We start from the raw sequence: 14,305 nt of genomic DNA, 5'->3' as shown, positions 1-14,305 counted from the left end.
AAAAGGCGAAGGGATTAAGAAGTACAAATGGGCAGTTACAAAATAGTCACAGGGATGTAAGTGCAGTATAGAGAATAAAGTCAGTGATCTGTAATGACTATATGGTGCCAGGTGGGTACTAGACTTACTGGGGGATCACTTCGTAAGTTACATAAATATCTCACCACCATGCTAGACACTTTAAACTAGCATAGTACTGAATGCCAACTCTAATTGAAAAATTAAAAAAAAATTTAGATATATACAGTTTTTCATTAAAAATTGTTTCCCATTCCTGTTTCATCAATTTTTAATATACCTTAACAAGAGTTTCATATTACATACTGTTACAGCCTGGAAGGGGGCAGAGGAGTAGGAGTGTGACTCAGTACTCCTGCATCTGTACTCCTTCAGCTCCAGCCCAACGGCACTGCCAGTCCTGCGCCTCCCCTCCCCTCCTTACCTGGGCCTTTTCAGGATCCCAGCATGGCACTGCACTTATGTAATATGCTTTTGTGAGAGTTTAGCATGCTTCACATATTGGCTCATCTTCTAAAAGACCTCTGAGTTGGGGTGGGTACAGAACCTGTTTATTTCCATTTCACAAATGAATTAAATAAAATTGTACCTTTACAGTATCATTAACTCTGTGCTGTATATTGTTGTCATTATAGATAGGGTGACTGCACAATTCATCACCCAAACTAGAATAATGTTTAGAGTAAAAGAGGGTGCTATTAATAATTACATCAGGCCAGTGGGTGTATATGAGGACTGTCCCAGGCAAATGAGGCTTTGTAAGTACTTTGCTGTATGTCTTATCACAGACTGCTTTCCATTGTACTTGCCTTGATCTGGATCTCACTCCTTCACTAAGTTGTTACTAAATTGACCTAAGTGTTGTGCAAAGGTTTGTGCTATTAGTAAAGCTTAGATCTATTTCTGTTTAATTTATCACCCTAAATCTTTTTATGTAGTACAGTTTTTCTAGTAACATGGCAGAGACTTGGGTATTTTTTTTTACTCCTGTTTCTTAGAATTAAGTGCTTTTTTGGTGTCTTTTAATTTAGTCTTTAGAAATAATACATCTTAATATTTTCTATGTTAATTTTTTATTGTTTTTCAAGTACAATTGTCTCCATTTCCCACCCCCACCTCCCACCCTCAATCCTACCCCCCCCTTTGGCTTTGTCCATGGGTCCTTTTTATATGTTCCTTGATGACCATTCCCTTTCTTTTCCCTGTTATCCCCTCCCCCCTCCCCTCTGGTCACTGTCAGTCTGTTCTTTATTTCAATGTCTCTGTTTATATTTTGCTTGCTTGTTTTGTTGATTGGGTTCTGCTTATATGTGAGATCATACGGTATTTGTCTTTCACCTCCTGGCTTATTTCACTCAGCGTAATGCTCTCCAGATAAAATAATACTCATTGACCCTTTCTTTTATTTTTAGAATAAAAAAATTTAATAGTAAGTTTCCTGTCTTTCCCAAATTTTCATATCAGACTATCACTTATGCAACAGTCTAAATTCCTGTGGACCTATTCGTGTTTGGCCTGCCAGAATTTCTCCCAGGACTTAGTGTTGCAGTCACTAATCACATGGTCTTCAGAAGGCCGTTGTGCTCTAGAAAGCTGTTTTCTGCAGTTTTAAGGTAAGGTACTGTGCTGTGTCAGAGAGATGTGAGGTAAATTGCTTTTAGCCCTAGGTAACCTCATTGTATGTTGATTGTAACATCATGGTTTATGAAGCATTTTCTACTGTCTCACATTATCTTTAGCGATTTTTTTTTTTTTGAGATAGGGATGACAGGTGGTATCTTATTTTATAGATGAGGAGACTGAGGTTTAGAGTTAAGTGTTGATGACTCGCTTCTGACTATCCCCCTGACCTTTTTACAGTGTTATTAGATCTATAGGGATGAAACTATAGGACTCAATTGATAAAGAGCACTTTTTTTTTTAAACTGAAGAAATATTTTTCCTTGATCCTGAAAATGTTTAAAATAATTAAAAAAAAATTTACAACATTTTATTTTAATTGCTCATCCTTGCCAACTGACCTTTTAAAAAACACATTATATCCCATAAGTAGCTAAAATTTCTTTCAGGTCTTAACCAAGGAGATACAGGAATTTTTAAATAATTTAAAAACCCTTTTTTTTATCCTCACCCAAGGATGTGCTTACCGATTGTATAGAGAGAGGGCAAGAGAGGGAGAGAACCATCGATGTGAGAGAAACATCAATCGGTTGCCTTTCACAGGCACCCTGACTGGGAGAAAACCTGCAAGTAGGCATGTCCCCTTCCTGGGAATCAAACCTGCGATCTTTCAGTCTCAGGGGCTATGCCCAACCAACCGAGCCGTATGGGCCAGGGTGTAAAATTATTTTAAAAATTAAGTAGTTGACTTTTGTTTTGTTCTAGTTTTCATTTTATTTTTCCTGATTCCCTCAACGGCTTGGGAAATATGCCAACATTCTTGACCAATTAAAAACAAAACACACCTAGTATTTCCAGTTCTATTTATGTGTACAGCACTATACTAAATATGGGGCAGAATGAAAAAATATGAGCTTAGACCTTGAATTAACCACGAATTAACTTAGACTACATGAATTAACCATGTAGTGGGCCGTGCACGTAATGTTACAGATATGTAATACAAGACATATGAGGGGGGACCCAAAAACCCTGGAATTTATTTATAAAACATGTTTATTTATTGTTCCATGTTTAAACTTCAGTCACCTTCAAAGTACTCTCCATTTGATGCAATACATCTATCAAGACTTTTTTTTCACTGCTCAAAACAGTTTTGAACTCATCGATTTTTATGCCTTTTAGTGCTTCTGCCGTTTTTTGTTTCACCTCTTCCACATCAGCAAAATGTTTCCCTTTGAGGACTTTTTTCATTCAGGGAAACAAACAAAAGGTATCTTGGGATGAGATTGGGTGAATAGTGAGGGTGGAGCATGGGGGTCATGCCGTTTTTGGTCAAAAACTGCTGAACACTCAGTGTGGTGTGGGCAGGTACGCTTGTAAATCACCCATCATGAGATGGGCAAACACCTTGAGTCTTCAAAAAAAAAAAATTCACTGAAGCCTCTCACAACAACGCCAGCTGGTACATTGATACAGATGGATTCCTAGAACACCCACCTAGAGGGGGAAGCCTGTACTACAAGGGGCCTGCCTTCCAGAAGATAATTCCGGGTTTTTTTGGGGGGGCCCTCCTATTACGGCAAATTATATACTAGGAATGCACATGAATCATGGAAGTGCTCCTGTGTTTCAGAAGGTAAAGGGCACATCTGTTTTTTGGGTATCCAGGAAAACTCGTATAGGAGGAGTCCTTGAGATGGACTTTTAGAAATAGGTCTGATTTTTACAGGTGTAGATGGTAGGTAGGACATTCCAAGATGAAGGTAGGTCAGGGTAGGAGAAAGGCATTAAAGCAAGAACGTAGAGGTACTAAGTTGTGCAGCAGTGAATAATAAAGTCTGACTCAAGTGTGGTGTTGTGGGGGATGGATAGTTTTGAAATGTGCTTGCTTGATTTTTCTTCCTGCTTCTGATCACTTCTCTGATGTCTTCATTGTTCTTGCTTTTCTTGCACCCTTAAGCGTATGCATTACATAAGCTTTATTTTTTAGGACTTAACTTTTTTTAAAGAGAAGTTTTAGGTTTACAACAAAATTGAGATGGAGAAACAGATTTTCCATGTACCCTATACCCCCACACATGCATAGTGTCTCTTGTTATCAGCCTCACTCACCAGATTGGTACTTTTTCTTTTCTTTTCTTTTTTTAACCAGTGAGTCCATGGTTTGCTTTAGGGTTTGTTCTTGGTGGTGTACATTCTATAGCTTTGGACAAATGTATAACGATACATTCATCATTATAATATCATACAGAGTATTTTTTGCTGCCCTAAAAACCCTCAGTTATTATTGTTTCAGGTACTTTTTCAGTTCTTTTATCTCTTTCTTTTCCTCTGGTATATTTATTACACACATACTATACTTTTGTTGTTGTCCCACAATCCTCGGATGTTTTCTTGTCTGTTTTTCCATCTTTGTTCTCTCTGCTTTTTAGTTTTTGAGGTTTCAGTTGGTATATCCTCTAGGTCAGAATTTTTTTTTATATTTTATTTTATTTTTTAATTGTTATTCTATTACAGTTGTCCCAATGGTTTTCCCTTTGCCCCTCCTCCACCTGGCCCACTCCCTACCCCCGCTCCCACAGTCAATCCGCACACCATTGTCCATGTCCGTGAGTCATTCATGCATGTTCTTTGACTAGGCCCTTCCCCTTCTTTCTACCATTATCCCCATCCCCCTCCCCTCTGGCTGCTGTCAGTCTGTTCCATGTTTCCATGTCTCTGGTTCAACTTTGCTCATTAGTTACCTCACAAATTTTTTTCTTCAGCTATATTCAATCTACTAATAAGCCCAGTCTACTAAATTAAGACTTTCTTTATTTCTGTTACAGTTTTTGATCTCTAGCATTTCTTTCTGGTTCCTTCTTAGGATTTCCATCCCTCTGCTTACATTGCCTGGCCTTATGTACTGCCTACTTTATCCATTAAAGCCCATAGCATATTAGTTATAGTTGTTTTAAATTCCTGGTCTCATAATTCCAACATTCCTGCTGTGTCTGATCTAATACTTGTTCTGTTTCTTCAGATTGTGTTTTTTGCCTTCTGGTATGCCGTGTAATTTTTTTCTGCACAGCTGGACATGATGTATGGGGTAAAAGGAACTGCTGTAAATAGGCTTCTAGTAATAAGGTGGTGAGGTGTGGCAGGGGGCAGTGTTCTACAGTCCTGTTATTAGGTCTCATGTTTTTTCTCAGTTAGCCTCTGTCTCTGGACTGTAAACTTTGCCAGTATTCCGTAGTTTTTGTTATTTCTTCTTCCTTAGGTGAGATGGGATGGCTGGAGTGAGCTGGAGTTGGGTATTTCCCTTCTCCCACTCACTGGAAGGATAGAGCCTGCTGGAGTTGAGTATTTCCCCTGGTTAGTTAGGCTCTGATAATATGCCCATGGGTTAGGCTCTGGGTAACTAGTTTCCCCTGAGAGCAGGCCTTCTTTAGAGGAACAGAGTCATCTGGAGTTGCTTTTTTAAAATTTAATCTTCATTGTATTTTTTCCATTACTATTTAGTCCCCTTATATCTCCCTCCCTGCAGCAGTCACCACCCTGTTGTCCTTGTCCATGAGTCCTTTTTCCTTTTTGCTCTATCCCTCCACCCCTTAAATCTCCCCCCAACTAGCTGTCACCTGCTCTCCATTTATGAGTCTGTCTCTGTTTTGCTTGTTAGTTCAGTTTGTTCATTAGATTCCACATATGGGTGAGATCATATGGTATTTGTCTTTTTCTTAGTGGCTTATTTCACTTAGCATAATGCTCTCCAGGTCCATCCATACTTGTATCAAAGGGTAAAACTTTCTTCTTTTTTATAGCCAAGTAGTATTCCATTGTATAAAAGTCCCATACTTGTTTAGTCCACTCATCTATTAATGGAAAATCAATTCTTATCACGTATGATTCTAGTGACGTATTTCACAGAACTAAAACAAATATTTCAGAAATTTATATGGAACCACAAAAGGCTCCACATAGCAACAGTGATTCTGAGAAAGAAGAACAAAGTTGGAGGAATCACACTGCCTAATACGAAACTATACTACAAGGCCATAGTTATCAGAACAGCCTGGTACTGGCATAGAAACAGACACATAGGTCAATGGAACAGAATATAGAGCCCAGAAATAAACCCACACCTTTATAATCAATTAATATTTGACAGAGGAAGCAAACACGTACAATGGGCTAAAGATAGTTTATTCAATAAACAGTGTTGGGAAAATTGGACAGGTATGTGCAGAAAAATGAAACTAGACCACCTTCTTACATCACACATAAGAATAAATTAAAAATGGAGTATTTCGAAATGGTTCCTTTTTTCCCTCCCCCTGTTGGAAACAGGAAGGGATTTTTTTGCTGTGGGAATCTGGTCAAGCTTGTGGAGGTAATTTTCACAGTATGATGGGGGTTCTTGTCAGGTAGGAAAAAACTTTTCTCTACCCTCCTAAGTTCTTTAGCTGGCCTAATAATTAAATCTGCATGAGACAGAGTAACAAGAGAAAAAAAACAAATTTAATTACATGCATGCACATGGGACTACCACATACACGAGAGATTCAGGGACAGAAAGGGAAAATGAGGTACATATGGCATTCTGAACTAAAGAAGTAAAACACGTTGGGGCTTCAAAGGGTCATCGCAGGATGAGAAGAAGGGTAAATAAATGTTCAGTAATTAGGAGTTTGCCTCACCAAATACATAGGTGAACAAAGTTTTTCTCTGATAATCTTTTACTATGGGCAAGGCCTCCGATTCAAATTCTTCTAGGTAGTGAAAGGGTGGGAGGGGGCAGAACTTTCTCTTGTCTGCAGGGTCTCTGTTGCCTTTAGTTCAAAATTACTTACATACCTCAGAGGTACATTTTGGGATGACTCACTGAGCCTCAACACCCTCTTTATGAGTGGATATTCCTGGAGTTTGTAATTCTTAGACTTCTCTGCAATTTTACAATTACTGTTCAGATTTTTCTACCCCTGCATTGGGCAGCAGTTAATTCTGTGTCCTCCCTTCTCTAATAGATCCAAGCAGAGTTTTTTACTATTCTATCAGTTCAACTTTTTTACTGGTTAGAATGAAGTGGCAACTTGCAATCTCCTTACATGTGTTACCAGAAACCACAAGTCTCTTCCATAAGATTTTTGTCTTTTGGGCCTCTTTTTCCTTCTTTCAACTACGGAGCTTTATTCAGGCTTATGGCTTTAATTATCACTTCTTTGCATGTTCAATTCTGACTTCTATCCTGAATTCCATTCTTAGATTTTGTATGCTAGGCTCTCCAACTCTGTCCTAAATCCTCAAAAACTACATTGGTGTCACTCCCTGCTTTCCTGTCTAGGAAGTCTCAGGCTGAAGCAGTTACTGACTTTTTTTAAAAAAAGATTTTATTTATTTATTTTAAGAGAGAGGGAAAGGGAGGGAGAAAGAGAGGGAGAGAAACATCAATCAGTTGGTTGCCTCTTGCACGCTCCCAGCTGGGGACCTGCCCCGCAACCCAGACATGTGCCCTGACTGGGGATTGCAGTGGCAACCTTTCAGTTTGCAGGCTGGTACTCAGTCCACTGAACCATACAAGCCAGGGCACTCACTGACTCTCTTAAAAACCTGTTTCCTGTCTCTCCTGAACTATGCTGTTATTTTTATTGATGATATCACAGTTTTACTTAAAACTCTGGCTTAGTGCTTCTTCTTGTCCCCCTCTCTGAGTTGTTTTGTTTTTATGATTCGATTTCTAAGTGGCCTTCCCATTGCTAGTTTCTTCCTTTAAAGTCTATTTTGACTATTATTACTTAATTAAAACATTTTAGAACTGGGTGTTTTGTTATTCTCTTTCCCTACTCAAAAACTTAACATTAGATCTTCATGGTCCAGTGGTCTCAGTCTTTTGTGTGCATCAGAATCACTTGGAAGACTTGTCAAAACACAGATGACATGGCCCACTGAGAATTTCTCATTCAGTAGGCTTGGGAAGATGCCAAGGATTTGCCTTTCTCATAAACAGAGGCCATGTAACCACTGGGGACTCACTTACCTGCATTTATGTCCATAAACTCTGTATTCTCTCCTGTTACCATGGGTTCACTAGCTCCTTGAGAAAGTGAATTCTTCGACTGTGTACTCAATCTCATCTCTTCTTACTAACCTTGGACAATGATTTAGCTTTTTTTCTTCTCTTCTTCAATAACCGTATTTTTGGTTTGTTTTTATTAGTTGGAATACTTCTTTAAAGAGTAATTTTTATACATCAGTTATTTGGGTTTCTGTAGGGAATACAGGATAAATGTTGGTTCTTTCCCATTATTTATAGCTTTCCAAAAATAATTAGTTTTCAAGGATACCTTCTACTACCCTTCTACCAGTCTGGATGGATGTGGTTTCTTTAATTCTGTAGTTGTCAGACTTCCATTCAGTTTGATTTCTGACTGTTCTGAGTGGTGGTTGTTCTATATTTTAGCTGTAATTTTGATGTGGTTATGCGGAGAGGTGAGCCATGTCTGCCTGTGCCACCATCTTGACCGGAAATCCCAGAAGGAAATTTTGGATGGCTTCATAACAGTCTGTAGTAAAAGGATATGCAGATGTAATAATAAGCAGTTGGATAATCTGGCTTATAAAGTTAGTTCATCAGTTTGCTTTTGTTATTCCTTATATTTAAAATTCCCTCTTTGTGTCTTGCTTTTTTCCCTTGTGTCAAAAGCCATCTTTGCTTATTACCAGTCACTAAATGATTCTGGACTCTGAATACCTGACCTAATTGATGGGGACCAGCAAGCTATAAGAGTTATTGTTGTTCGAGAATGGTACAGTAGCACCTCCTTAACTTCAGTTTTTCTTTCCATGGTTTCAGTTACCCATGGGCAACCATGGTCTGAAAATATTAAATGGAAAATTCCACTAATAATTTATAAGTTTTAAATTGTGCACCTGAGTAGTGAGATGAAATCTCTTGCTGTCTCTTTCTGTCTAGCCCAGGACATGATTCATCCTTTTATCTAACATATCCATTCTGTAGAGGCTACCTGCCTACTGTATCTTGGTAGCCATTTCAGTTATTCGATCAGTTATCAGAGAGAGAGACCGCATTTACATAACTTTCATTAGCGTATATTATTAAATTATTTCTATTTAATTATTTGCTGTTGTTAATCTCTTAGTGTGCCTAATTTATAAATTAAACTTTACCACAGGTATGTATGTATAGGATAAAACTTAGTATATACAGGGTTCAGTACTATCTGCAGTCCCAGGCATCCACTGGGGGTCTCAGAATGTGTCCCTTATGGATAAGGGGGGATTGCTATATATTTTAGGATGATTTTTTCTGGTTGCACATAATAGAATACCTCAATTAAAGTAGCTTAAACAATACTGGTTTAACATTTGAAATTACATTACCATAAGTCTAGGACTAAGTGCTTTCAAGAGTAGTTTAGAGGCTCAATAATGTGTAGGACCCTGTGTTAGCTTTTCTTTCATTTTGTTGGTTTTCTAATTTTGATTGGAAGGGCAGTAGTCTCTTATTTTATCAGAAAGAAAACAACACATGTTCCCATGTGTAAATTAAGTATACAATAGACATTTCATAAAAGAAATACAAATGGTTAATAAACACATAAGAGAATTTTAATCTCAATAAGACTCTGGGAATGCCTGATTTAGTTCTGCATTATTCTTGGGAGTTATCAAACAGTGCCTTGGTGAACCCAGGTAACACATTCTTGCATTAGGATAAAAGTTAAGAGAGAGTACCTCAAAAAACGAGGTCTGTCCAGGAGGTATCCAGCTATGTAATATGAAGAATAGAGACATTTACTGGAGAAGATACAAAATACAAGAAACATTGCACATAGGAAGACCCTGCAGTTTGTTTCAAGGAACCCATCTGCTTTAAGTGACTTACATATCAGACCTTGGACACTGTGTTGTTTTGATGACAGGTGTCCTTTGGGAAAGTCTCTGCTTATATTATTAGTGAAAAAGCTGTGGTTTTTCTACTTCTGTGTTATGTGTTTCGTTTGAGAATATCTAAAATGGTACTTTAAGAATATTGGGTAATCTTTTCTTTATAAATGTCTCATAGTCCCCCAAATGTGTATTAAGCCTGCCAGTATAGTTGGGGTGAAACTCATTTATTCAGTCTTTAGACTTTAACAGCAAAACAACATTTACAAATAAAAACCAATCAAAATATTTTGATTTCATATAATTTTATTGTCTAATACTTCTGTGCATTATGCATTTGATTTTCATAACCATACATGATAGACAGTTTTATTTTTCTGGTTGTACAGAGAAGAAATATGAGGCTAAGGAGAATTTAAGTAACGGCCAGAGTGCAGAGTCTGAGTGCCTAACTGGGATAATAAATCATCCGTGCTAGGTATTCAGGTCTTAAAATTGTTTATTTAAAAATAAAAGGGGAAACAGATTTTTCATTGTCATATCATGGAAATTAGGACAAGAATTGTGTAGTCCAGGCCTCCTGAGGAGCTGAAACTGGAAAGTCTTCGAGAACCGAGGCAGTTTCTGCTACCATTTCTTTCTCTCTCTGTCCCCATCTCCGTTCTCTCTGACTGTTTGTCTCTTTGTGTGTTGGCTTCCTCTCTTCTCCTTATCACCTGGTCCATCCTGACTGCTCATAAAATGGTACCTTCAATACCACTGCCTTTATTACCTTAAAAATCTAGAGCTATGACCAGCTGTACCTTTTCATGATCTGAGTTACAGTTTCCTGTGAGATGGAATTCTGCTATCCTGATCAGGCTCTAGATTGTTTTCTTTTGGGTCAAGGGTCCATCCTTTGATCACATAGCTATGGCAGTGGGTGATGGGGGAGGGAGCTGTGACTGGGCACCTTCAGGGCTTTATACTAATTTGGTAGATAGGTTCTCAGGGCAAAAGGTATAGGCTGAATAGAGCCCCCAAATTTGTATATGCAGCAGATCCTCAAATAGTGTCATTGCATTCAAGCTAATTTTGTTATAATGTTAATGAGATGCCATAGGAGCTTAACTTTTGTTTATATCAATTAGCCTGTGGTAAAGTTTATTTCATTATACATCATTTTGTTTAAAGTCGCAGAACCTACAGATGATGTTAAGTGAGCACTTACTGTACTACCTTGTATCAGATAATATTAAAGCAGTGTTATAAGAATAATAGCATAAATACAAAATATAAGTACAAGGACATAACACAAAAATAAAATATAAACAACAAAATAGAACAAAAATAACAGCACAAATACAAAGTACAAAATGATAATGGGTACAAGAAACTGAAATTGGTTGATCATTTAAAAGCTACCTTTTGGAAACTGGGTATGTAATTTCTTTAATGGTACTAAAAGAATTTAATTCAAACAATAACCTGTGTGAATGTTTTTGAAAAGAATATTCATAGTCATTATTTATTGAGCATTCTTTATTTGTATTGTCATTCAGGTTTACCTGTAGTAAGTTTGCAGAAATGAATATGCTTATCAAGGAAGTTTACATTATTCGTTTTATATTAGTTGAAGATATACTTCATAGAATTTAAGATTCTGTTTTTTGATTTATTTCATTATTTCTGTGAATAAGAAATATTTGTAATTTGACATGCATTTTGAGTTATTGGTGACTGCTTTGAAAATTTCTCTAGTACCCTGCCTCTATTCTAAAATTTGCAGTTTTCTAGGAAGTTTTAGAAAAGTCTGGATAGGATGGTCTGCTTTTTTATAGCATTTTGGGAAGAAGGTTTAATGGAAGCTGATGACTTCTAGTTTATTTTCAGTGAAGCATGTTTCAACTAAAGTAATTTTGATAATAGTGTTTTCTAGTCATATTTTATGATCAAATTTTGAAGATACATGAGATATAGAATATACTTTTATGTGGTTTGTTATGAATTGTGTTATCTTGGGCTTATATTTTAAAACAAGTATACAGGGTGGGGCAAAAGTAGGTTTACAGCTGTGAGTGTGTGAAATATCAAGTTCTTCTATCATTTATTAATTATTGTGTTATTTTCCATATGAACAGCAAAACTACTTTTGCCCCACCCTCTATATTAATTTTCAAATGATAATTCCAGGGGAAATACAATTCAGTGTGTGTTTTTAGTTTTCACCCAGTTTTCTTAGGAGCCAGATAGTTCTTTCACACCAAATGAGCTATAGATACCATCATAAGCTTAAAAAATGTTTAATATTTTTTATTTTTGTTAAGCACATATTTTAGTAGATAACTATACACTTATCCTGGGCTTTCTAAAAGAGTCAAGTAATAAGCAACAAGTCTAGTCTGTATATGGAAATTAGCTTTATTTCCTCAAACATATTGATCCTGAAGCTACAGAACTGGACTTCTGGGTTCTTTGACTTCATGGAGTGAGAAGAATTTCCTAGGACATTGTATTTGATGTTGTTGTTAATGTATCATATAAATGAAACAGTTGCCATTTATTTCAACTGACCTGACTAGTTCCAAAGCAGGCTTCTTCTGTGTTCTGTTCATTATGGTTTTTAATCTAGAATTTCTCGATAGCTCTTGGACCCCTTCAAGGATAGGGGACATTTCTGGGTATCTCAGTGGCAGTGACTTTTTCAGATATATGTACTGGATTCTGAAGACATCAGTCAGGAAGAGCAGGAGGGGTGGGCAGAAAAAGAGAATAGAAAATAGGAATATAGACAAGGAGGAGTTGGGGTAATGAGGCGTGCCCCTTTAAAAATAACCTATAAAAAGGGCATTTAGAAAAAAAGAGTAAGGCATTATTTCTAACAACCTTTAGGTCAGTGCTTTTCAAATTATCTGTGGTAAAGGACCAGATTTTTCATTTTTAATTCATTATTCGTAGGGCCATGCATGTAAGTACATTTATCACATGCTTGGGTCAGATGCTTTGAAAACATTGTCTAATTGCTGCAAAGGTTTCTAAGTGGCTACTTTCCATTTCTGTCTGTATCAGTTTGGTATCAGTTTTAACAGTGACCATAGTCTGCTGACCACGTGTTGAGTAGAGTTGTTGATCCTAAAAAACTTGTTTCTTCATTTTATACCCAAAGTATTGAAGCTCAAAAAAGTGAAATGATTTGCTCAATATTACATAGCTATTAAATTGTTTTGTTTGTTTGTTTCAGTGGAGAACAGCTCTATTCAAAAGCAAAAGTTGGTCTTTTTTCTGAAGGTGATGTCCATTGTCAGTATGTAAAAGTCAGAAAATTATTCCTCTGAGGATTTTAACTTTCTGCATTGTGGATTCTGAAGTAATCTTTTGTATTATCTTATATTTTTGGAATCAGAAGAAAATCAATAAAAATACCAAGTAAAACAATACCAAAACAAGAAAAATCAGAAATATTGAAATATAAAAAGCACAATAATTTGAAAAAACTGTTAGTTTCATGTAATTAGATTAATATATTAATATGGGGGAAGTGTGAAGAGATAAGACCAAAAAGACTGTCAGGGACAGGATTGGGAATGGTGTGTAAGCCATAAAAAGAGTTTGCTTTTTATTTGTAGGCAGTGGGGAGTAATTTAAAAACTTTATATAATGAAGTAATATAGCAGAGGTTGGTTTTTAGCAAAAAAAGTTTTAGTACTTTTTCTTTGTACTATTGAAGTAAGATTAACAGAGGGTCTACTTCAGTTTTGTAAAATACTTTAGTTCTAAACACTGTAATTGAATGCCTGTCAGTTGTAAGTAACAGCTTAAAAGATAGGAGAATATGGAAATTTGATGCAGTAATTGAGATTAATGCTTAATGTGTTTTGAAACAGCCCTGCCACAAAGTAGTTGGTAAAAATGTGTAATATTGAACTAGTATATTATGCTATTGAGCACAACCAAATTGCTTGGGTTGGAATCATATCCTTGCTTTCCATTATATTTTCAATCTTGGGCAAAATACTTAACTTCTTTGAGCCTTGGTTTTCTCATCTATAAATTGAGGATACATAATATTTAACATATGGAACTGTCATGAAGTTAAATGACTGTGTGTGTGTGTGTGTGTGTGTGTGTGTTTTCTTATGGGTATGTAGACATAATTATTCAATAATGTAGACTAGTACCTGGCAAATAGTGAACATTAAATATGTACTTTTGCTGCTGCTGTCATGATTTGTAGTAGAAGGCATTTTATTAAATTATATAAACATGTAAGAATAATGTGAGTATAAAATATCAAAATGTATCGGTTACTATCTGATAATCACCACCCACTGGATTTCAATTTTTTTTTCTCAGTTTATAGACACTGAACTAATGAATTTAAGTGTATTTAACTTAGTGTTTTCTCTTTTATAGTTTATCAGAGAAGATATGAAATATAAAGATGCTACTAAAAAACACAGCCATTTGCACCGAGAAGATAAGCACATAACTGTTGAGGATTTGTGGAAACGATGGAAGACATCGGAAGGTGAGACTGTTTTAGTGACCTAGATCCCTTCCCTGCTTCTCTGCCTGCTTAGCCTTAGCCATTGTTAACTCACCGATTGTGTATGATCTCACAAAAGATCAAAATAATGTTTCTGTGTGGATATTTACATTTTAGTAAATAATTACTTTGTCAAATAAAATATATGGATTCCAAAGTTTTCTTTTTAGTTATGGAGAAGAGTTTCTAAAGTCTTTAGACTACAAGGAACTTGTAAGCTTTTCCTTAAATAAACCCTTAATGAAGTTTCTAATA

At 36.4% G+C, this 14,305-nt stretch overlaps 1 protein-coding gene across 1 annotated transcript in view; it reads left to right on the top strand.

The window, feature by feature from the left end:
* The window catches only part of STIM2 (stromal interaction molecule 2), a 134,173-nt gene that overhangs the window by 62,582 nt on the left and 57,286 nt on the right, over window positions 1–14,305 (top strand). Inside the window, exon 3 of the mRNA XM_053922454.2 lies at window positions 13,918–14,032. Within this exon, the coding sequence (XP_053778429.1) occupies window positions 13,918–14,032 (115 nt within the window). The remainder of the gene's footprint in view (window positions 1–13,917; window positions 14,033–14,305) is intronic.

This window comes from Desmodus rotundus, chromosome 4 (genome assembly GCF_022682495.2).
Source record: "Desmodus rotundus isolate HL8 chromosome 4, HLdesRot8A.1, whole genome shotgun sequence".
In the NCBI taxonomy this organism is placed as follows: Eukaryota; Metazoa; Chordata; class Mammalia; order Chiroptera; family Phyllostomidae; genus Desmodus; species Desmodus rotundus.
Note: the sequence above shows the minus strand (reverse complement) of the source record. Positions and strands in the feature narration are given on the sequence as shown.